Source organism: Pristis pectinata, chromosome 5, assembly GCF_009764475.1.
Source record: "Pristis pectinata isolate sPriPec2 chromosome 5, sPriPec2.1.pri, whole genome shotgun sequence".
NCBI lineage: Eukaryota > Metazoa > Chordata > Chondrichthyes > Rhinopristiformes > Pristidae > Pristis > Pristis pectinata.
The window spans coordinates 43,802,727-43,827,921 of NC_067409.1; the positions used below are offsets into that span (position 1 = coordinate 43,802,727).

Genomic DNA, 25,195 nt, shown 5'->3' on the forward strand with positions numbered 1-25,195 from the left:
ATTAGAACAAAAAAAACCAAAGTCCATTTTAGTGCAAAGTGATCAAAGTGTCATAGTGTTGCTAAACTGTAGTGATTAGGGTTTTGCCAGTTGGTTCAAGAACCAAGTAGTTGAAGGGAAGTAGCTGTTCTTGAAACTGGTGGTGGGGGACTTCAGGCTTCTGTACCTCCTATCCAATAGTAGCTGCAAAAAGATGGCATGGTCGGGATGGTGGGGGTCTTTGATGATTGCCAGGTAATGGTAAACATTAAAGAAATAATACATATGAGAAACTCTAAGGGAAAAGTGATATATCTGTGGCTGACAAGAAATTGGGTTAAATCCAAGGAAGAGGCCAATCAATTGCCAGAAATAGTAGTAGGCCTGATGATTGGAAGCATTTTAGAACTCAGCAAAGGAAGACCAAGAAATTGATAATTAATGGCAAGCAGAATATGAGAGCATGTTGATAAGAAACATAGAAGCAGACTGCAAGAATATTTATTGGTCCCTAAAAAAGGGGGACAAAGCAAGGGCAATTAGGAACTATTTAAAGACTGAGGGAGGAGAATTTATGGAGGAACTCAGCAGTTCAGGCAGCATCTATGGAGGAAAATTTATAATGGGAAATAGGAAATGTCAGAGGAATTAAATTGTTACTTTGCATCTTCATGTAAAAAGATACACAAAATCAAAGGTATATTAGGAGAATTAAGGGTCTAGTAATATTGAGGAACTGAAATAATTAATTATTGGTCAAAAAATATTGGTGTGCTTGAAAGCTCATAAATCCCAAGGATCTGATGATTTACATTGCAGAGTTTTGAAAGAGGTGGCTTTAGTAACTGCTCTGGTTATGATCTTCCAAAGGTTTATAGATTCTGTAATTCTTCCTGTGGTTTGGAGAGTAGCAAATGTGACTCCACTATTTAAGGAGAGAGAAAGAAAACAAAACTACAGACCAGTTAGCTTAACATCAGTGGTATGGAAAATGCTGGAATCTATAAAAGAATAATAGGATTGAATAATGCCAATGTGGATTGATGAAAGAAAAAACATGTTTTACTAAACAACTGGAATTTTTTGAGAATGTAACTAATAAACTAGATAAGGGGGAACCAGTGGATGTGCTTTATTTGGATTGTGGAAGGAATTTGGTAAGTTCCCACACAAGGTCTATTAACAAGGTTACAGCACATGGATTTGGAAGTAATATACTGACATGGAATAAGAATTGGTTATCAGACAGAAAGCAATGATTACGAAACTAATAATAGACAAATAACAACTTGCGTAATGGTTAGTGTGTCAAACAGCTTATAATTAAACCTGATTTGTCATGTGACCAGAAGGACTTGTCATATGACAAGAAGGAAGTTGTTTGATCATATGTATAAAAGGAGATTTTCTACTGATGGCAAGGACTTCACCTTTGGACTGGGACTGTGAACAGTACCAAGAGTTATAAGCAGAGAAGATACTTGTACATTTACAGCAACACAGAACAAAAAATGCTGGAGGAACTCAGCAGTTCAGGCAGTATCTATGGAGGGAAATGAACAGTTGACATTTTGGGATGAGACCCCTCATAAGACAGTCCTGATGAAAGGTCTCTGCCCAAGACAACCTGTTCATTTCCCTCCATAGATGCTGCCTGACCTGCTGAGTTCCTCCTGCATTTTTTTTGTGTTGCTCCAGATTTTCAGCATCTGCAGTCTTTCTTGTGTCTCCATTTGTACATTTGCTTTTGCCAGGAGTCCAGAACAAACAAAGGAACATGAGAATACTGTTTTGCTTGAGAAATATTTGTTTCTTGGATCAATTGAGAGACTTCCTTTTTGAACCATGGTCACGAGTGGTATTAAGGACTATTGATGATTCATACATTTGCCAGGGATCTCTGCAAGTTATGAACTATGACAGTTGTGTTTACTTTAATAGGGTAAAGTTTTCTCCTTGTTACTAATTGTTTATTAAAACAATTTTCTCAAACATATTGATTGGATCAGAATTGTAATAAACCAGCATTTTGCAACAGACACCTGTCCATTTGTACAGTGTCTCTACAGTATCTCCCGGAAGTCTTACTATCAGTTCACTTTGCCTCCAGGTTTTATGTCATCTTTAAATAGTGCCCTGTTGATAAGAGCTGATCATTTAACTTCAAAAGGCTGAATGGTCATACCATTATGATACACTTCCTAATGGCTTATGGTTAAATTATCCCCCATCTCCAAAAGCATATACTTCTGTTCATATTCTGATTTCATAACTTACTGACAAAAATAATAAACAATTTAAAAATATTAAATGATCATTTAAATCGGGCTGAATTCTAATCCAGCTTTGTATTTGCCCATTTCAGCATGGGAATTATTTGCTCAGTTCACAGATGCAAGCTAGCTCTGTTCGGTTTCTGTTTCACTGTTCCATTTATTAACTACCCATTCAAATAACATATCAAATTCCTTCTGACATCCTTTTCCCTCCATGTTGTTGGTACTTGATACCAAGTTTGTACACTAAATTTATAAGTTACACTCATAAGCTTCACTGACCAGATAGTATTTTTACCTAGACTACAATGGAAAAACCTTAAAACATCAGATATTCCCAGGCTTTGATGTTCCAATTGATTTAATAGCTTGAGCCACTGACTATTTTTCAGTGTTTGCTTTCTTATTTTAGTTTGAAAACAGGCAGAGTTCAACACAATGGGAAAAATGGAACAACTTGACTAGAATGCTGTTCAAATTTATTTTTTCTTATTTAGTCATTAAAGTACACAGTGCTGTCCAACAAAATGGAAACATAAAAAATGCAAATGCACAATATGTTTGTCAATGGATTCTGCTTTTTATATTTAATAGTTTAGTTTCTGCTGTAGTGATCGCAGTTACAAGTGGAGTTTAGAGGGGTCAATTATGCCACATAACCATTTTTGATCATCTTTTCCAGCTCTGTTAGAAATATTTAAAGTTTGCTCCCCTTCTATTGTGAGGATTTCCTTCAGTACAAAAAACGTACAAGGCACACTTTGTGGTCAGTAGTCTGAGATTTGCACATCTTGAAATGCTTGACTGCTCCTGACCAGACTGGGGGATATGAACTGCAGCCATCACACAGTAGGTGTCAGGGGTGATTGCTCATCTCTCATTTATGACTGACAGTTGCTCGAATCGCCACAACTGTTGAGTGGCATTCTTGTTGCATGGTCTCAGAAACAAGTCTTGGCTTGTAGCATTCCTTATTCCCTCAATGCACTTCCCAGAAAAGACATGGATAATTTCTCCACTCTGCAAAGCAAGATCAGAATATCCACTTAGATCCCTGTTGCACAGGAAGCACATGATCCTGGTATATAACTAGTAGGAAAGTTGCAAATCTGAGTCAAAATTACACTCATTTTTCTCCCCATAATTCTCAACAGAAATTAAACCGCTTCTATTCATCACTGTTACTTAGTTTAATTTAATTAGCTGATTTTTTTTTCTCTCACAACCCTCCCAGGAGGTATACTTCAAAGGAGCAAATAAAAAATAATGATTTATTTTGCTGGGCTTTTTCTCTTTTGAATTATTTTCTTAATTTTAGCCAGATTGCTTTAATAGAAAACATTGGACATGGCCCCAAATGCAGAGGGTACCTCACTGGAAAATTATGGATGTATTGTTCACAGGATTCTGCCCATTTACGGGTATGCACAGAAAATCATGGACAAAGTACTCATGATTTTCTGTTAGACTGCCTGCTTTCTATGAGCTCCTGCCAATGGTAAAGAGTTTTGGAACTTTCTGCCCTCCGCTTTCTTTCTTCTGATATATTTGCACAAAAATACATTCATTTGCATAAATACTTCCACTACAAACATAAACCCAAGATATTGTTACCATATTAAAAAATCAAATATTCCAGTTTCAAAAACTACCCTAATAGACTAATCCTAAGCAGGCCAATGCTGGGTATAATCAATCTTGAAATTATACAGTATTTTTCCTTGTCTTTTGCAGGAAAACTACTTAAAATGACTGTTAAACTATTGTTTATGTCATTTACCTGGGGTTTCCTGGCCACCTGCCAGAGTTACAATGTGGCATGTGAAAAACTTCACAGAATTTCAGGCCCACCTGCAATAGATTTACTAGTCATAAACTCACCACTGAAACATACCAGTCTGAAACAAACTAGAGTTAAACTTATCAATCCTAAGCAGACCCGTCCTAACAACATCAGTTTAATGATCAGGTATCTGAACAGCTCTAAGTATCCAACCTATATAGAGAAGAGGCAATATAATAAGCTGAATTACACCAGCTTGCTAACTGGCAGTCAGCTCAGACTCCCTTGCTTGCACATTGAAACAGGCAAATCACTAATGAGCTAGAGGTGGATCTGTCCTGCTCTGTTCCCATCAATTTTTTTTTTGCTTCACTCATGTCTTGAATCGGTGACCCCCTATTTTAAACAGTTTTAGGAGGGCGGAGCCTCAGGATCTGAAACCTAGTTGCCGCTTGCAGCCTGCTCCGATTTGGCAGGAGGACACTTGGGTATGGCAGATCAGCTCAGCCAATCCCTTGCACCTGATGGGTCAGAATGGGTAGGCAGCGAGTTAGGGCAGTGGCTGGATCCAGCACAATCTAGTTCAATGTGGGAAGTGGTCATTATCCTAGTACTGAAAACTAGAATTCTAGCTGATTGGGGGGGTGGTGGGGGAAGGGGCAGGGGCACCCAATTCACACTTTCAGCTGTCTGATTTTCATCCTAAATCTGGCAGCACGTGAAAAATATAGCCTGTGGCTCTAACTAATGAATCTATTAGCATGCCAAGACTTGGGAATATTTGATCTGTTAAGGGTTTTACATCCTCCAAATGGACAGGGAAGGAAAGATACATAATGAAGTGGGCAAAAAGACTTTGATTGTGATGTTTGAGGAAATGCCTTGAAGCCCATTTTTAATGTAATTTCAGTATTTTATTTATTACATTGTAAGTGAAGACATTTGGGAGGGGACAGATAAAGGGGAAAAAATAAATTGAAAAGTAACCAGTTGATTCCCCTGATCTCCTGCCACAACTTCGTTGGAAGATGGGTAGAAACTTTGGAGGATCGATGTAAATGGGCATTTTACCTGGGTTCCACTGTTTTTTCTGCTGATATCACAAAAAATAATAACTAACATTACAAGTGTGTAAACCCCATGCTCTTCCATAATATCTGACTTCTCTTCCAGGTGTTTCAGCACCAAAAACACGTGAGGATAAGAATTACGTTTTGAAATGTACTGACATTAAAATGTAACAGCTCCATTAAAACATCATATTAGTAAAAGCACAACACAAAGAGACTTTGCTTGTAAAAAATGTTAGAATTCATCCTAATGGAGAAGATTCTTAGGGATAGGATTTATGAGCATTTGGAGAAGCATGGTCTAATTAGGGAGAGTCAGCATGGCTTTGTGCAGGGCAAGTCACGTCTGACTAATCTGATTGAGTTTTTCAAGGAGGTGACAAAGATGATTGACGAAGGTAGAGCACTAGATGTTGTATACATGAATTTTAGTAAGACATTCAACAAGGTCCCGCATGGTAGGCTCATCCAGAAAATTAGGATGCATGGGGTCCATGGTGACTTGGCTGATTAATCCAAAATTGGCTTGCCCATAGAAAACAGAGGGTAGTGTTGGATGGGTCTTATTCTAGCTGGAGGTCTGTGACTAGTGGTGTTCCACAGGGATTTGTACTGGGACCTCTGTTGTTTGTCAAACAGTATATATATGAATGATTTGGATGAAAGTGTGGTAGGGTGGGTAAGTAACTTTGCAGACGACACAAAGATTGGTAGCATCGTGGATCGCATAGAAGATTGTCAAAGCTTACAGTGGGATATAGATCAGTTGCAGATATGAGCGGAGAAGTAACAGATGGAGTTTAATCTGGGCAAGTGTGAGGTGTTGCACTTTGGGAGGTCAAATGAAAGGAAAAAGTATACAGTTAATGGTAGGCCCCTTAAAAGCATTGAGGTACAGAGGGATCTTGGGCCCATAGTTCACTGAAAGTGGCTACGCAAGTGGATAAGGTGGTAAAGAAGGTGTATGGATTGCTTGCCTTCATTGGTAGGGTTGTTGAGTATAAGAGTAAGGAAGTCATGCTGCAGCTATATAAGACTTCAGTCAGACCACACTTGGAGTATTGTGTGCAGTTCTGGTCGCCCTATTGTAGGAAGGATGTCGATACTGTGGAAAGGATGCAGAAGAGGTTTACCAGGATGCTGCCTGGATTAGAGGGTATGAGCTATAAGGAAAGGTTGGACAAACTTGGGCTGTTCTCCCTAGAATGTCGGAGGCTAACGGGAGACATGACAGAGGTTTTTAAAATTATGAGAGGCATAGATAGGGTGGACAATCAGAATCTTTTCCTCAGGGTAGAGATGTCAAACACCAGAGGACATGCTTTTAAGGTTAGAGGGGGTAAGTATAACGATGAAGTGAGAAGCAGGTTTTTTTATGCAGAGGGTGGTAGGCGCCTGGAATGGGTTACCAGGGGAGGTGGAAGAGGCAGATAGCGTAGGAGCATTTAAGAGGCTCTAAAGACAGGCATATGAATATGCAGAGGAGGGAGGGATATGGTCAGTGTGTGGGGAAGAGGGATTAGGTTAATTAGGAGTCAATGGTTTAATTGGTTCAGCACAACATCGTGAGTTGAAGGGCCTGTCCTGTGCTGCAATGTTCTATGTTCATTTGTGTGTTTAATGATCCCATCAAGATATCTTCATCAATACATTATTTTATAGAACTGTGAACACTCCAAATTTAACATCGTGCTTAGGTCTCCAAGTTCAACTTGTAGTTTATAACAAATTATGACTTAGCATACTCTTGTATTTTAAATGCAGAAGTAGAATTAAACTTATAGCCAAAACATATAATGGAGATGGTTAGGGAGGATAAGACACTGGATATTGTGTACGTGGAGTTATACAAGTAGTGGTAGTGGCGAGGTTGTGTATGGAGTAAATGATAGAAAATAATGTGAGGACAGACAGACTTGCTGATGGACATAAAAATATCTTTGAAGATGGAAGGGCAGATTGGTAAGATAATTAAAAGAATCGTATGGTATCTTTGGCTCTATTAATCAGGGAATAGAGTACTAAAGCAAGGATGCTGTCGCCAGACCTCTATAAAATAATGGTTGGACCACAGTTGGATACAATTCAACGTGCAAGCATTTTGGAAGTATACCAAGGTCTCTGAGAGGATGCAGAAGAGATTTACTAGAATGGTACCAAGGATAAGAAATTGTTGTGCATCAAGAGGAAAGAATCTAGAATACTGCTCTCTGGAGCATCAGAAGATTAAGTACCAAAGAAACTCAAAATTATGAATGATTTTGAAGCAGAAACTGTTTTCAGTGGCAGAAAGGTTAACAGTAGAGTTTAAGGAAACCAGATAAAAAAGGGAATCAGAATCAGGTTTATTATCACTGACAACTGTTGTGAAATTTGTTGTTTTGTGGCAGCAGTACAGTGCAAGACTTAAAAATTACTATAAGTTACAAATATAAATAAATAATAACCAACTGGCTGGAGTGTTCAAGGACATCTTCAACTCTCACTGCTGCAGTCAGAGGTTCCTACCTGCTTCTAAAGGGCATCAATCATAACGATGCCCAAGAAGAACAGAGTGAGCTGCCTCAATGACTATCACCCAGTAGCACTCTACTGTGATGAAGTGCTTTGAGAGGTTGGTCATGGCTAGAATTAACTCCTGCCCGAGCAAGAACCTGGACTCACTGCAATTTGCCTACCGCCACAACAGGTCTACAGTGGATGCAATCATACTAGCTCTCCACTTGGCTTTGGAGCACTTAGGTAATAGCAAAACATACATCAGGCTGCTGTTTATCAATTACAGCTCAGTGTTCAACACCATCATCCCCTCAGTACTAATCAACAAGCTTCAAAACCTTGGCCTTCTTACCTCCCTCTGCAGCTGGATCCTCCACTTCCTTATAGGGAGACCACAGTCAGTGCGGATCAGCAATAAGATCTCCTCCTTGCTGACAATCAACATAGGCTGGACAGCTCGACAAAGAGCTTTCTCACATTTCTTTGAATTCATGATTTGAATTAAGTACATTTAATTCAGAGGAGCCAACTTATAGACTGTCTAAGTAGTTGTGTATGTGTGTCAAGTAATTTATTGGAGACTGACAAACCTTCTGCACATTCCATTGCTGCTGTGATTCCATCCTGTTTTTTCTGGTACAATTCTGTAATATGACCTGTTCATCTCTGACATCAATGCAAAGTTCCACAATGGCACCAAACCGGATTTCTCTTACACTGTTATATTCAAAGTGCTGTATATAAAAATATAAGGATAAATGTGTAATATAACTGTTGTATAGTAATTCATTAAGACTGGAAATAACCTATGATAGAGCAACCTAATGAAGGTTGCTGTTAAGGTGATTGATTAATTAAGCATATTGAATATTTGTTTTCTCTAAATTAACTGTAACTCACTGTTGTCCAATTTTAAAAACAGACAGCCTACAATTTGCAAGGGATCTAATAAAATCAATTTACATGTTCACCCAACTTAAAGTTCTTGACTTTATTAATTGAAGAATAGAACATGGAAACCATTGCTAAGGCTAAGAGGGTGATTTTGTCAAAGTTTTTAAGATATTGAGAAATGATGGGCTGGATAGAGAGAAAGTATTTCCACCACTGGGAAGTAATAGGACAAGAGGGCATAGTTTAAAAATTAGAGCCAGGCCTTTCAAGAGTAAAATTAGGAAACATTTTATTCAAAGGGTGGTGGAAATTTGGAGCTTTCTTCAAATAGTATTGGTAGAACATAGAACAATTACAGCACAATTCAGGCCCTTTGGCCCACAAAGCTGTGCTGAACATGTCCCTACCCTAGAAATTACTAGGTATTGGTTTATTATTGTCACTTGTACCGAGGTACAGTGAAAAGCTTGTCTTACAAACCGATCGTACAGGTCAATTCATTACACAGTGCAGTTACACAACTGTTAGTTTTAAATCTGATAGTAAAAGCTTTTTGTTAATCAAATGAATTAGAAAACATGGAGCAAAGATAGGTGTACGGAGCTGAACTGGAAATCAACTATGATCTTATTGAATGGAGGAACAGGCCAAAGGCTAAATAGTCAATTTCTTTTCTATTAAATACATCTTTTTGAAGCGGTAACAACCTAGCACCTCTGAACCCACAGGAGTCTAAATTGGGTAGACCCTAAAAGCAGGAGATGGGAGCACAAGGTGTGATTTCAAATATTCAATGTAATAAACATGAGAGCAATTAGCTGCACTGAATTTCAGGACTTCTGCCTTCACAAAGGAGTTCTGAGATCCCACTCAATTACGAAGGTAAATGTCAGCAATTCCATAGTTCACATTTCTGTCAAGGATTCATGCCAATAATTAATCCACAACAGGAACACAATTGATATCTGTTCACACACACAATATTAAGTTCACCGGATATTTAGCAGTGAAATTATCTTAGAACATCATGTACTGAAAATATTACCTGATTCCCATTGCCACTGCATGGCGCAAGGATGATGGGGTATCCACTGGTACCCCATTTAGTTTCATAATCTGCACAAAAACCTGTACCAATATTGTACAGCTGCAAGTAAGAAGAAAATGCATTAAATGACATTTATAATCATTATTCATTTTATTGCTCAATGCTTTGCATCCTCTCTTTGAAAAAGGACAACTCAGATTTCGAGACAATTTACAGAAAATGATTCAATATTCCTTAAGTATCTTTTTTCTAATCAGATAGCTCCTCATTAAATTTAAAATGCCATCCAATTTCTTGTATCGAGTGTGACATTCAAGATGCTTCAAAGAGTAAGGCTCAATGAAGCTTATAACAAGTTGATAATTTTGTTTATATGCAGCATGTTATTTCAAACTTCTACAATTTATAGTGTTTTGTTTGTACTGTGACTATTACAAACCCTGATGTATGCAAAAATATTCTTTCTATCTGTTTAGAACTGGGAGGTGAATGAAAATTAGTGAAAATCAAAAAAAAACATACTGGAAATTTGAAATTAAAACCGAAATGCAGGAAAAACTTCGAGGTCGGGCAGCATCTGTGGAAAGAGAAACAGGTTGAAGACCCTTCATAAGAACTGGAAAAGTGAGAAAATATGAGTCTTAAGCTGCAAAAAGGATGGGGAGTGATGAATAGACAAATGGAATAACTCTGGTAGAGTGAAGTCACGATGCTGTTGTGACAATTGTTGATGAAACTGTGTAGTTGATAGATTAATGAGGACAAATAGACAATCAAGGGGCATATTAAAGATGTGAAATGCAGCTTCAAGCTGCTGCAGACATCTGAAACCAAATGGAGAATGTGTGAACTACCCAGCAGATCGGCAGAGACTGTGGAAAGGGAAAAACTCAGTTAATATTACAGTTGGAAAACCTTACAGAAGAATTGGTCAGTTCTGACACAAACAGGAAAAGCATGTTATCTGAAATTGTTGAATTCAATATCAGGTCCTGAGGGACAACAATATGCCTTGACAGTAGATAAAGTGCTGCTCCTCCAGCTCACGTCCATATTTCCTTGTGAGATAGGAAGCCATTTCAGCCTCTCAATTCCATGCAGGGTTATCAGAGCAGTCCTTTTCCCTACCTAATTTTCCCTTTGGGATGCATTGGAAGAATGTAGAGCCATAAACATATGGGTTAGAGTGGGAGTGGGATGTCTGGGAGTGACAGTGGGAATGACTTCCAAATTTCAGCAACAGCTGTGATCTGCATTTCACAGCTTTAGCATGCCCGTTTCTTGCTCTTTCTAACTTCCCTCATTGTTTGCGGTCCTGCAATCCTTTGCAGGATGGAAAGGATGAGGGCTTCCTTTCCAATCCTGATGAAGGGTCTCAACCTGAAACATCGACTATTTACTTCCCTCCATAGATGCTGCCTGACCTGCTGAGTTCCTCCAGCATTTTGTGTGCTGCTCCAAATTCCAGCATTTGCAGAATCTCTTGTGTCATCATTAATTCTGTTTCTCTTTCCACAGAAGCTGCCTAAACTCCTGAATGTTCCAGCATTTTCTGCCTTCATTTAAAAAATATGGCTAGGATATATACCTAAAGGAAACTTAATCATGTAGAAAGCTTTCCTATTTCTAATTTATTTTAATAGTCAGAGTAGCAAACGTAAAGTTAGATAAAATACCAAAAACCTTTGTCTTGCCTCCCCAGAATATCCTGGCTTGTCCTCAGGCACATAGAGTTCTGGGTAGATGTTAGTTAAAAACCAATGAAAATTCTTACAGCTTAGTCTCTTCCGCAGCTGCAGTCGTTCCTTACAGTCTGGCACCTCAGCCTACCGAAACAAGAATGAAAAGCATGATGGTGAAAAACACATATCTGAATTTAGCTAAATTGCTTTAAATGAAACATGAATTCTTCCTTGCTTTTATTTACTGACTGGCAGCTATACCATTCCAACTTTCGTTCCATTCTTAATTCAAGAAACATATCTAACAATGTTTTTGAAGTCTTCAGGAAATAATATTTTGGCATATTAGTACAAGTGATTGAAAGTACCCGAGTAACTTGTGACATGTCTTATGTTAAAGGTGCAAGCTGGGGAGCAACAGATGTCTTAGGACCTACGGTTTACCAAGTTTTCCATTACTAGGACGTTCATTGTTGATTGTTCACAACTCTGCTGTTGCATTATGTGTCTACTAGGAAGGTAGAAGTCAAATTATATGGATGGTGGTGTCTTTCTATCTTGAAAATATTACGTTCAAACAGGTTAATTGGATAATATTAAACTGAAATTTCTCATAGACCTTGACTTTATGAAGAAGTCTCCCACAGGCTTATTTTGTATATTTAAAACCATAACAAAGCAAGGATAAAATTGTGCTGTAATGCATGATCAAGAGGCAATTGGAGCACTCATTTCTTTTCTACATCATTGAATCTTGTTGCGAAAGGAAGCTTTTCTAAACATTGTTTTCATGGTGCATCCTTTCAAACTATAGTTGAAGGCTGATTTGCAGCAGATTTTGGGATGCCACAGCCAGTAGGGTTGCTGTGTCACAGCTTCTGTGACCTCTGGGGTTCGATCTTGACCTTGGGTGCTTTCTAAACGGGTGCTTAATGGTTAGCATGGGCTTGGTGGGCCCAAGGGCATCATTCTTTGCTGTATGACTCTACAAGGCAAAGAAAAAAATCTGCAATGCTAAATTTTTTTGAAATCCCATGTATGCAATTATTGGGGCAGATTATTTAGGGTCAGAAAGACAATGCTGGTATGCAGAAAATGTTTTGAAATTTGCACTAAGCAGGTTTCAGTCAGATGAAAAATGTATTGGTTTGGAGACCATACTTCAGTTCTCCAAAGTTTTGAAAAATGTCCAAAAGAAAAATGATGAATATGTAAAATGCTGTGCAGATTGTTGTTTTTATCCACCAACGTATATAGGCTACTGGCATTGCAATTTACGTCCTGCTCATTGCAGAGGGTAAAAGATATCCAGGGAGACAAACTTTGTATCTTCTTTGTTAATTTCACTGTAATTCCAAGAGCAATGCCTTAAGCATGGAAAACCTAATTCATATCTGTGTGGAAATAGGGCAAATTATTTTCAAATCCCAATAATGTAATTAACAGTTGTGATCACACAGGAGTCAGTGCACAAATCCTGCCAATAAATGGCATTTACAGGAAAGAGTAAGCACTGACCTGAACAAGTTCCCCGTGTACTCTTACATCTTCTGAGCAAAGAACTGACAGTAATACTATTAATTAAATAATAAACAACCTATCATTTACTTCATGAAGAATTATAAAGCTATTTTTGTGCCGTATTAAACAAATTATGGCAAAATTGCTTCCTTTGGAATGAAATGGAAAACCCAGAGTTACTCCATTTGTTTATTTTCCATAATCATTGTGCAGTGTGGTTACAAAGAAATAAAATTAGCCAGCCTCTAAGTGATAATAGCATGGCTTTCTGCACCCATTTTTATAAAGGAGGAAATTTGGCAGCAACTTCTGAGGTTTATACAAAGACATTTGAATGAGGGAATACGAAAGCTGCTGTCAGTGACTCGGTGTTCTTCCACAAGGCATGCTCCTTTGCAGCTTCTCTAGTACACCCTGCAGAAATCAGTGAACTTCAGGTAGTATTCTTGTTAAAATAAAATTCTCTGTATTGCACTTTCTTGCTTGAAGAGCAAGTGAGTTTTAAATACATGCTAAGCTATAAGTATTGCTAAACAAGCTCCCTGGCTCCAAAAACTAATTGTCATTCATCCTATAATTGCTTAAAATGGTAAAAATGCTAAGTTTATGATTTGTTAGACTCTCTTGTGTGTGTTTAAATCTTTATTTTGCACTTTTTGCCATGTTTAAAATGTTAGTTAAAAATTCTGCATTTTATTTCCTGGGTTGCCGCCTGTAAGAATTCTGACCACTCAGTTTTGTCACAAACCAGCAACAAAAGAAACACACTGTGCATGATTCAGTGTTTAAAAACTATTTTATTAATCACTACTTATGATAATACGTAAAATAAAAGTAAAAATGTTAGTATGTTAGAATTCAAAAATGTTAAACCTTGAACGTTAACCCCAAAACTAAACTCGTCGTGTGTGTGTGTGACAAAGTCCAAAACTCCCAGTTCCGGAATGGTTCTTAAAGTTCAGTTCCGCAAGCCATAAGGTGAAACATGAGCAAGGGCTTCTTCAACAACCACCGTTGTCTGAAGATAAGATGTAGATGTAGAAAAACATAGAGAGAGTACATACGAAATCCAAATGTTCCACGATGGACCCCAAACGACACTCCAGTGTTTACTCGGTAGTGACTTCCTCACCCCGAAAAGCATCTGAACCATGGTCGTCCACACACAAATACCTGTTTCCTTCTACAGGTCAGCAACAAAGTGAACTCCACCGGATTACTTCCAACTTTTCCATACATGGATTTCAGTGGCAGACACAGTTATTGTTTCTCATCCATCGATAGAGAAAACAAGCAGGCTGGTGTCTCTCTCCCTTCTCTCTCTCTCTCTCCTTCTTCTAACCTCTTCAACAACGTCATTACGTCCTTTATCTTCTATTGACGTAAGCACGCCCCACACACACATACACACACACTCTCTATCTTAAAGGGACTTTCACTGAGTCCGTAACAGCTTGCTTGATGACTTCATTGTTCCTGTATGTCAAAGGTCCATAGAGCTGATGTCTGGTGTCAGGAAAGGTAGAATCCATTGCAATTATAGGTCATTGATCTGATATGTTACTTCTGCTTCTCCCTCCACAGATGCTACTTCCAGCATTTCTGTTTTTATTTAAGGTGAAATCCATGCTGTAGAGATTACAAGATCTTTATGGTTATGCTGCTTTGCAGTTAACAGCAATGATTGATTTTGATATGCAGGTGCTCCCAAAGCTCTGCATCTCCAGCTATTCACAACTGACTCTCACATTTTATGCTCATCATGCCTTCTCTAAAGATTATTTATTGTCTTCCAGATATCCAAAATGCTCAAATCGCACTTGTTGGCTATCTAATAACCCAATAATAGCAATTATCATTCTTGGATGGAAGAAAGGAGGTCTCCGTGGGTTCAGAGGGAACTCAGATGGAAGTCCTGGTTATGGAAGTTTGGATGCTCTGTAGCAGGCTTAGGAGTCAGATTCCTGAGCACTGCACAACACTGAACTCAAGGGTACTGCTGCTGAGTGACCAGACTGTCCAACTTGCTAAAGTGACCAACAGAATAGGTATGCCAGTGGATATTGGGACCCTTTTCAGAAAATTCCATGAACTCTAATTTGAACGTGATTCCAGCTTATCACTCCCAATGTAGAATTGCTGGTCCATATAAGAAAATTAAATTGCAAAGAGCTGTGAAAAATATTGTAATATAATAGAAAATATAAGCAAAATTAATTCAGTCATTTGTTCAGTCTATAATCAAAGCTCTGTAATTTAAAGCCTAAAACAGAAACAAAGATCAATCTTTTGAGTCAAACACCAATCATTTGTGTTGAAACTCATTTTAGTTTAAAATTGTAAACTTTGATAAATCGTGCACCTAATTATAGCTTGTACTTTTGGGTAAGGTTAAACTCTGTTTCTCTAGCCCAGAACCTGTGACCAGTAGCAAGTCACCTATCCCTCTAACTAAAAGAGTGGATTTACTTTACATAAATCCCCCAGCAGAAACTTGCAGATGGCAGCCAACTTCATCCCTCATGGAAAAGCCATGATGGCGACAGATGGCATTGAGAGAATGGGGGGTGGTGGAGAGGTAAAACAAGCCCTGTCTACAAAAATACCGGAAAAAATCTTTGATATTTGGTTAAGCCACATCTTCTGGTTTAGCTGATTGTCAAAGCAGTCAAAATATTATGAGTGCTTGGAACTGAGAATAACCAAAAAATTTTTAAATTCTATCAAATGCTTAAATTACAAATAAAAAGTAAAAATACTTAAATGAACTCACAATGTTCTGAAATTTTTAAATGAACTAAAACCTTAGTACCTCATAGTGGTTCCCCTTTGTTTTAATCAATGTGAAACTGTCCCTGCACCCAATCCAACCTATAACAGATTTTCATGGTGAATTCGGAGTGGGTGCATAGGTTGATGCCAAAGTTTCCACTTTCACATTGATTTAAATGAATCCAGCACTGGAATACAGCCACAAAATCACCAGTGAACAGCTGACAATGGCTATGAGGAGACATACAGGAGTGAGATAGATCAGCTGGTTGAGTGGTGTTGCAACAACAACCTCGCATTCAATGTCAGCAAGACCAAGGAATTGATTGTGGACTTCAGAAAGGGGAGGTCAGGAGAACACACACCAGTATTCATTGAGGGGTCAGCAGTGGAAAGGGTGAGCAGCTTCAAGTTCCTGGGCGTCAACATCTCAGAGGATCTATCTTGGGCCCAACGAAGAAGGCACACCAGCGGCTCTACTTCATTAGGAGTTTGAGGAGAGTTGGTATGTCACCAAAGACTCTTGCAAATCTCTAAAGATGTATGATGGAGATCATTCTGACTGGTTGCATCAACGCCTAGTATCGAGGCTCCAATGTGCATGATCAAATGAGGCTGCAGAGGGTTGTAGACTCAGCCAGCTCCATCACGGGCACAACCCTGTCCACCATCGAGGACATCTTCAAGAGGTGGTGCCTCAAGAAGGCGGCATCCATCATTAAAGACCTCATGCCTTCTTCACGTTACTACCATCAGGGAGGAGGTATAGGAACATGAAGACCCAAACTCAATGTTTTAGGAACAACTTCTTCCCCTCCACCATCATATTTCTGAATGGTCCATTGGAATTGGAATTGGTTTATTATTGTCACCTGTACCGCTGTGCAGTAAAAAACTTGTCTTGCATATCTGAACAGTCCATGAACACTACCTCGTTATTCCTTTTCTGTATTATTTATTTATTTATTTATGTGAATTATAGTAATTTTTATGTCTTGCACTGTACTGCTGCCGCAAAACAACAAATTTCATGACACATGTCAGTGATAATAAACCTGATTCTGATTACGTCTCTGGGCCTTCCACGTACCTGTCGGAATCTGAAACTTGCTGATAGTTAATGGCCAAACTGCTGACATGTTCCTATGAAGTTTGAGTTGTATTCTGACCACATATTCATGGACATTTTCTCATTCCTACACTTTCCTCATGGGTGCCTAGTGCTGCCTTATCATATAAATAATGCCCAACTGAATAAAAGAAAAACACTTTTCCATATTAGTGTTATTAGGATGACGATGTTTTAATTTTTCACTATATTGCTTTACTTTAGTTTGCTTTCACTTTTGTTCAAAAAATACTGTTTCATCAGTAATTCAATAACATTGCAAAGATAAAACGTATTCATTCATTGTTTATGCATTATATTCAGTTTATAAATAAGTCATGATCTTTCAAAGTTTTTAGCTTATAGGAAGCTTAAGACTACTGCAAAAACTATTGTGAGCTTCTTGACTAATTAAGTTATGTCTATCATAGAGATCTGGACCAGATGGGCATAAAATCCAAACAGATACATTTCAAAGCAGGTAAATATGAATATAAGCAATCTATTCAGTTCTTCTGTTTCTCATATACTATCCAATGGCACCCATCTAATGTTCCTCACAAAATCTCCCTGTAATCCAGACCTAAACTGTTTATGCAGAAAAAACTATATAAAAAGTACCAGCAAAGATTATGATCATTCAGCCCAAGGTAACTATACAAATCTTACATGATCTTCTTTACAGTCAAAGAATTGGTGCCAACTCAAATAATTAAATATTATAAAATCATATGGCACAGAAGGAGGCCATTTGGCCAATGAAATGTGTGCTGGCTCAGTACAGAGAGATTCTGTCAGTATCAACTTCTCTCTCAAGTACCTATTCAATTCCTGTTCAAAGCCACTCATTGATTCCACCAAACTTACAGATAGTGAATTCCACATCCTAACCATTCCCTGAGTGGAAAAAAAAACTTAGCTAAAGAGGTGAGCTTTAAGGATAGCCTTGTAGAGGAGAGGAAGGTAGTAAGGTGGAGGGGTTTAAGGATGTCAAAAATGCTTAGATAAGGTGACTGAAGGCACAGTATTTAAAAATACAGAAGGCTAATGCATCCTCTAAAATAGGAAAAAGGAGAATTCTATATTAAATACTTACTAGAATAATAACAATGGTTGTGAGAGTACCTGCCTCCACAACCTTCTCAGGCAGTGCATTCCAGATTGCAACCAACCTCTGTCTGGAGAAGATTACAGAGATAAGGAAGGGTGAGGCCTTGGAGAGATATAAAAGCAGGGGTAATAATTCTAAAAATTGAAGTATTCTTAACAAGGAGTCAATGTAAATCAGCAAGAATAGAGATTAAGGCCAAATGAAATTGGTGTCAAAATGAATGGCAAGAGTTTTGATGACTTCAAGAAAGATAGAACAAGGGAGGCTGACCTACTTTGTGTCGGGACAAGCCAAGTCAAGGTGATAAAGGCAAGGGTGTAGGTATAAACTGAGGCAGAGCGGAATCTGGTGACTTTACTGAAATAAGGGGTCTTATAATAGGCTGGATATATGATCTAAAGTTCCCTTTAGGGTAAAGCAGAACCTTAGAATTGCAAACTATGTGGTTCAACTTGAGACCAATACGAAGTAGATGGCTGGGGTTCGTGACTGAGGAACAAAGACAATATCTTTGCTTTTCCTAATATCTAGCTGGAGGAAATTTCTGCTCATCCAGCGCTATATATCACTTTGATAATTGAGAGAGTATTTGGCTTAAGGGGGTGGTGATGATGTAGAGCTAGTTGTTGTCAAAAAATGTGGAAAGCGATGCTCTGTTTTAGATGGTGTTGGGAGCAGCATGCAGCTGGAAATAAAGGAGCATGACTGCTTGAACTTCATCAGACTTTTATGTTAAAAACATTTCCAGAATAATGTCAATTGTCCTGTACTGGAAACCCACAGGTTTAGTGTTGAATTTTGTTATTATCCATTAAAATAGTTATGCATATTGGCTAAAATAAAACTTTTTAATTGAATCTTTTTATTTGAGAAAATCCAAAGAGCCTGTCAGAGCTGCTGCCTCGAAATATGAGTGTTGTTTCTAACTGACCAATGTAAGGATTATTCTGACCTTACTAAGTAAATATGCAGCCGAGTCCCTCTTGTAGAAGATCTCCTTGAAAGAATCCAGCCAAACCTCAGCAACACGAATCTTGTTTTTCACTACAGTCTCCTCATCAAGTAGAGAGCCATGGGCATGTTTCTGGTATACATGGCCAACCCTGGAACAGGGCAGGACCTCCACTGAACCACCACAGAGCCAGACCTGGAAGAAGAAACACCATTCAAAATAAACATATTATTGCATCACAATGAATTTTCATATTTTTGTTTGAAGTTTCAGACATTTTGCTGCAAATAATCCTCTTATTATTTCCAAGTACTATAAATAAACAGACCCCTGATGCACTTGTGCAGCATATATTCCATAAGCAATGTATTGTTCAGTGTGATCAGATTTTCTGATCAAAAGAAAAATAACAAAATTTCTTTCAGTGTTCAGCAAAATACTGGGATTAACCTAATGGAGAGTAAAAAATCTTTACTGGAAGATATCTAAGAAACACATCCGTTTAGAAATGCATCCCTAGTTGATAGGACTACATGGGCTATGTAATCATGTTGGTACATTGTTACTTGCCTATAAAATTCATTTCAGAGTATAACACACATACATGACTGCGTTTAGTGCTACTGAACAGGAATGATTTTCTAGGCCATTGTGCTTTATATCATTTGGCTTTGTATCTTGTGCGTGAAAGCTGAGCTCACTAGCCCTGGGTGCCAAATAGCTCTGGGTTCTGACACTCACTGAGCAAGTGAGCTTTACATTATGCAAAGAGAACAAAGCTTTATTCTTCACAAGTTATTGCATACCTCATCCAACTAACACAGCAGTACTTCTCTGCCACTGTGCTACGCTCCAATGTCACCACTTCAATTTCTTCAATTTCACACATTGGGTGTAGTTTACAAATATTTAAATCAGGACTAGGAGTAGGCACCTTGATGAAGCCTGCACTGCCACTTAATAAAATTGTGGGTGATCTGATTGCAACCCCAACTTGGCATTCTTGACTATCTGCAAAAACCACTCGTCCGGTTCCCCTACCATCCATCAACCCCCACCCCCACATTGGTTACCAAGTAAGTTTCTATGTATGTATGTATGTATCTATCTATCTCTGCCTTAAAAATATTCACATGTTCTGCTTCCATTACCCTTTGAGGTTGAAAAATTCTGCCTTTATCTCTATCTTTTATGGATGACCCTTATTTTTAAATAGTGACCCCTTATTTCAAGATTCCCTACAACAGAAAACATTTTCTCCACATCTTCCCTGTGTCAAAATCTCTCAGAATCTTACATTTTAATGCACTATTACACTTTTAACTCCAGTAGATACAAGCCTAGACTGTCCAATCTTTCCTCGTAGGACAACCTATCTGCTAGTCCAGTTATTGGTCCAGTAAACCTTCTCTGTACAGCTTCCAATACATTTACATCCTTCCTTAAATACGTTCAGTGATTTCATCCAAGTTATTTTTATAAGTTGTAAAATGCTGAGACCCCAGCATTGATCCCTGTGACACATCACCCATTACATCTTATTTTTGTGGTAGCACAAAATGGGTGACAACAAATTAGTATCCCATTTTACCCTCTGACACATGTTACTTTCCACTGAGACTCAGAAAGCAATAACAAGACGTTATAACTGAATTTCAACCACAGGTAAGAGATTAATGAGATGCTCATGCTTCACTTTTTCATGATACAGAGGGTAGAAAAAGTGATCAAAATGAATTGAGACATTATTAAATGTTTGGATAAATCAGTTGATATGAAAATTGGAACCAACAAGCTAATTATGCAACCACAACACCACTTGACTCAATAAACCTATGCTTGCCTTTATGCTCCACATGAACCCTATTCTTCCTTACTTCATTTCATAAGTTATTATTTTTCATGCACTTATTTGGCATCCCCATCAATGCTATTCACATCAATCACTCCACGTTCTAAATTCTCCACTCTTGAGTAAAGAAATAACTCCTGAATTCCTGACTGGACTACTAAGTTACTAAATGATATTTAGGCCCCTAGGTTTGAATCTCTGAAGTTGATTAACTTCTTCCATACTTACGTACCAAAACCTATCAAATTTTAAAGTAGTCTATCAGTAAATCTGTGTCTTCCCTTTTCTAAACAGAGCACCTGTTATTGCCAAGGTGCCATCATGAAAGTGTTGGTGGAATCATTGTGATAAGGATGAAATATGGACAGTGTTTTATTGCCAGGATGTACTTAATTTGTTTAAGCAAAATCCTGGACTTCAAGTAACTACTTTCTGTGTATATATCTATACCTAAGAAAAAGTGTCTACTTTTATGTATGTATACTCAGTTTCTGTTCCCTAACATGTAAATAATCTAACTAAAAAGTTTACCAAAGCAATTTTATCCAATGACTATGAGCTCACATTTTACCAGTGTGTATTCAATCAGGTCATGGAACATCCATCCTATAATTTTCAAACAAATTCATGCTGTAATGCATCGGCTGTATGGGACAAAAAAGAGATAATTTCCCAATTCCCAGGACGGGTTATTTGAAAAGATATTGTTTTTGCTTTTTCTTTTATGTAACAATGATTTAAGATAAACCAGTATCCTGGCTCCATTCATGTTAAGGAAAGTAATCAAAAGGATGAGAATGTACATCACAAAGAAAACACAAACATTTCCTTGTCAAGTATTTATAGCTGAGAGTATTCCAATAACAGAAATAGAACATAGAACAGTACAGCACAGGAACAGGCCCTTCTGCCCAAGATTTGTGCCGAACAAATTAAATTAGTAATCAAATGCCCAACTGCTAATCTCTTCTGCCTACACAATGTCCATATCCCTCCATTTCTTGCACATTCATGTGCCTATTTAAGAGCCTGTTGAATGCCTCTATTGTATTTGCCTCCACCCCTGAAAGCGCATTCCAGGCACCCACCACTCTCTGTGTAAAAAACTTGCCCTGGATATCTCCTTTGAACTTACCCCCTCTCACCTTAAATGCATGCCCTCTGGCTTTTTGATACTTCAACCCTGGGGAAAAAGATACTGGCTGTCTTATTCTATCTATGTCTCTCATAATCTTATGAACCTCTATCAGATCTCCCCTCAGGCTCTGCCGCTCCAGAGAAAACAACTCAAGTTTGTCCAACCTCTCCTTATAGCACATGCCCTCTAATCCAGGCAGCATCCTGGTAAAACTCTTCTGCAGCCTCTCCAAAGCCTCCACATCCTTCCTGTAATGGGGCGGCCAGAATGGAATGCAATTCTCCAGATGAGATGAGATATCTTTATTAGTCACAAGTACATTGAAACACACAGTGAAATACATCTTTTGCGTAGAGTGTTCTGGGGGCAGCCCACAAGTGTCGCCACGCTTCCGGCGCCAACATAACATGCCCACAACTTCCTAACCTGTTCGCCTTTGGAATGTGGGAGGAAACCGGAGCACTTGGAGGAAACCCATGCAGACTCAGTTCCTCGTCTAACAAAGGCAAGCATTCCATATGCCTTTTTTGCTACCCCTATCAACCTGTGTAGCCACTTTCAGGGAGCCACTTTCAAATGAACAGATCCATTGTCAAAAAAGTACATTTGCTACTTTATTAAATTGTTCACTTAAGTAGCAAGGAGAGTACCTTCAATAAAATTAATTATCTTCCAGATATACATGACACAATCTCATATGATATTAAACTCTGCACTCAGCCACCTACCACAGCAAATATCTTAACAATAATACAATGCTGGTACTGCTTGAAGGTCATTGACTTGAAATGCTAACTCTGTTCCTCTCTCCACAGATGCCACCTAATCTGCCAAATAACTCCACCAATTTCAGTTTTTACTTCAGACTTCCAGATATGAAGGTTTTGGCTTTTCAAGCATTAAAATTAAACCTGGCTCACTTCAATCAACTTCTGCTCATAAATGAATCATCAGACCAGAGGCAGGCTCAAATGCACCAGTAACACATCTGCCATGTTTGGTAAATATTTTACTGTGATAATAAAACTCATTAAATAGAGATTCCAGCATAAATTTCAAAAATTTATGCCGAACTAAATCGTCAATTCAATTACAACTTTTTCAATATATGTCCATCTGAGCCTGGATTCACCTCCTATCAGCTCTTCATAAGTGCATATTAGTTCAGTGAATCATTCTAACTTGCCAGTGTTATTTTTCTGACATCATCACAATATGTTAGGCCGGGTAGCACACTGTATTGGCATGTTGCACTACAGTATCCCCTTAGGGTTATGGGTAAATTCATTGCCAGACCTATAGGTCAATTACTTGTGAATGACAAGTTAACATTCATAGTTAGACTGTTGGAATAAGTACCAGTATTTTTAGGAAAATGGCAGGAAAGATATCAATATGGATATGACCTACAAACTTCTGGTGAAAAATGGTGTATGGTCATGCTGTAAACACACATTTAGGCTTGTCTGTGACAGGCTCTTTGATCAAGTAACTTGCTTATTTTTTCTGGAGGCTGCTCCAGTCCCTTTGGCCATGTTCCCTTATGGAGAAAAGAGAGCAAGGAAAAGAATGGAAAGGGAAGGACAACAAAGACAGTGGCTACTGAGTAAGTTAAACCTACATTCTCTAGTCTGGGAGAAAGGAGCAGCAGAAAAAAAGTTTTTAATGAAATTATTGCAACAATTTCAAGTTTAACAGCATAAATCTATGAAGTAGACATCACTGAATACAGAGTAATAAATAGAAAGATATGAAACATGAGGCAATTTATATCTTAATTCAGGCTATGTAGATAATTTATGTATCACATTAATAATTATATCCCATATTTTCTCTTATTAAAAATATTCTAATTATTTCCGTGCACTTACATTTGATTTGATGTATCAGGTTAAGTCCTTAAATTTTACTTCCTCAACATAAGTTTTGGGTCTTATGCTCAATCATGAACATTTACAGTAGAGAAATGGCCGCGTCAGCTCTTTCTTTCGAATAATTGAAAACTAATCCAACTGCTTCACGGTCTCTTCAAAGCTTAAAGATTTCCCTACATTAAACATTCTTCCATTTTTGTTGGTCTCTTAAATATACTCTGTGGCAATGTATCACATATTTCAGAATTAAAATAATTCTTCTCACCTCTCTCCACATTCTCTTCGTGACAGTTTTAAATTGATGTTCTCATATTCCTGATTTTCCTCTCGAGGAAATAATCTTACTTTATTCATCCTATTACAATCAATCAAAATGTTAAAATTCTCTATTAAACTGTAAATCAAACTATTGAGTTTACCCAATAAAGTAAAACATATGACACTGAATCTGAAGCCTGTTTTATAGCTTTTCTGATTTTACTTCCATGTAAGCTAATTGAAGTTAGATACAGGAGTGATATGAGTTGCAATGAATCACACAAGCTCACAAACAGGAGAAGGCCAAGCAACCCTCTCCCTCTCTCACCTCCACCCCCAATATCCCTGATGACCAAAGAAAAGCTATTTGGATTAACACTGCTTCCCAGCTCTCTGTCTGCAGCTTTACAGGCTACTGTGATTCATGTGCTCACTCAGGAAGTTTTTAAATTTGATGAGAGTTTAAGCTTCTAATACCCTTTCAAATTCTCACCATTTTTAGATAATTTTCCTCAAGTACCCCTCTGTCTCTTCTACCAATCACCATGATCAATGTTCCTTGTTATTGACCCAAGGGAAAAAGGTCATTACTCTTCACCCTGTCTAGGCCTCAGATAATCTTGTACACCTCAATTCAATATCCCCATAATCTCTCTTCCAAGAAAAACAGTACTCCCTCATCAGTCTCTCTTCATAAAAATAATTCTCCAGCCCTGGTAACATCCTCATAAATCTGCCCTGCACCCTTTCCAGTGTGATCATATCCTTCCTGTAGTGTGGTGACGAGTGTGGTACATGATACTCCAGCTAAGGCCTGACTAGTGGCTTATACTGTTTTGGCATGATTTCCATGCTCTTGCCATTATTGGTCAAGGCAAAGATTGCACGTACATTGAATGCCTTCATGCAGATTTGGGACCTGCTTACCTTGGAGCAGCTAAATGCTGATAGTTTCCTTTGGAACCATCAAACATAGCCAGCTTGATTTGGCCTATAACCTTGTCATTATATTCATAATACAACCATGGGAAGTGGGAAATAATTTTATAATGGAAGATCACAAACAGGGATTAAGTGACACAAAATATTTTATGCAATCATTGGAATCACAACATCTGGTTTGATCGAGATTCACATGTAAAATACTGTGATTGTCAGTTTCAGCAGAGAACTCCCTGGAAATCAATGCAATACATAGAGAGGGAACACAACAGTGACTCATTATTTTCAGGTGTTTACTTAGCTCTCGTGACTTCCAGCTGTGAGTTGAATGAATGTGGCACTGTAACTGAATATATGTAGTTGTGTTTGACAACAAAGATTTCATCAATTTTGATAAAGTGAGCTGAAGTTGATTTCCCTAGCCCAAGAGGCTTGA

At 38.1% G+C, this 25,195-nt stretch overlaps 1 protein-coding gene and 1 long non-coding RNA gene across 3 annotated transcripts in view; one reads left to right on the top strand and one right to left on the bottom strand.

The window, feature by feature from the left end:
- LOC127570462 (uncharacterized) overlaps window positions 1-24,006 on the top strand; it is a 32,918-nt gene extending 8,912 nt beyond the window's left edge. The window contains exons 2-4 of the long non-coding RNA XR_007956365.1: window positions 14,549-14,800; window positions 17,064-17,113; window positions 22,501-24,006. This is a non-coding gene — a long non-coding RNA (uncharacterized LOC127570462). The remainder of the gene's footprint in view (window positions 1-14,548; window positions 14,801-17,063; window positions 17,114-22,500) is intronic.
- LOC127570459 (polypeptide N-acetylgalactosaminyltransferase 15-like) overlaps window positions 1,869-25,195 on the bottom strand; it is a 59,809-nt gene continuing 36,482 nt past the window's right edge. Inside the window, exons 6-11 of one of the 2 annotated variants that reach the window (XM_052016071.1) lie at window positions 18,696-18,890; window positions 11,226-11,375; window positions 9,547-9,648; window positions 8,198-8,341; window positions 4,036-4,106; window positions 1,869-3,275 (exon numbers count right to left, since the gene is read on the bottom strand). In XM_052016071.1, the coding sequence (XP_051872031.1) occupies window positions 3,227-3,275; window positions 4,036-4,106; window positions 8,198-8,341; window positions 9,547-9,648; window positions 11,226-11,375; window positions 18,696-18,890 (711 nt within the window). In that variant the 3' untranslated portion in view covers window positions 1,869-3,226. The remainder of the gene's footprint in view (window positions 3,276-4,035; window positions 4,107-8,197; window positions 8,342-9,546; window positions 9,649-11,225; window positions 11,376-18,695; window positions 18,891-25,195) is intronic. The other variant, XM_052016070.1, reaches the window with a different exon arrangement.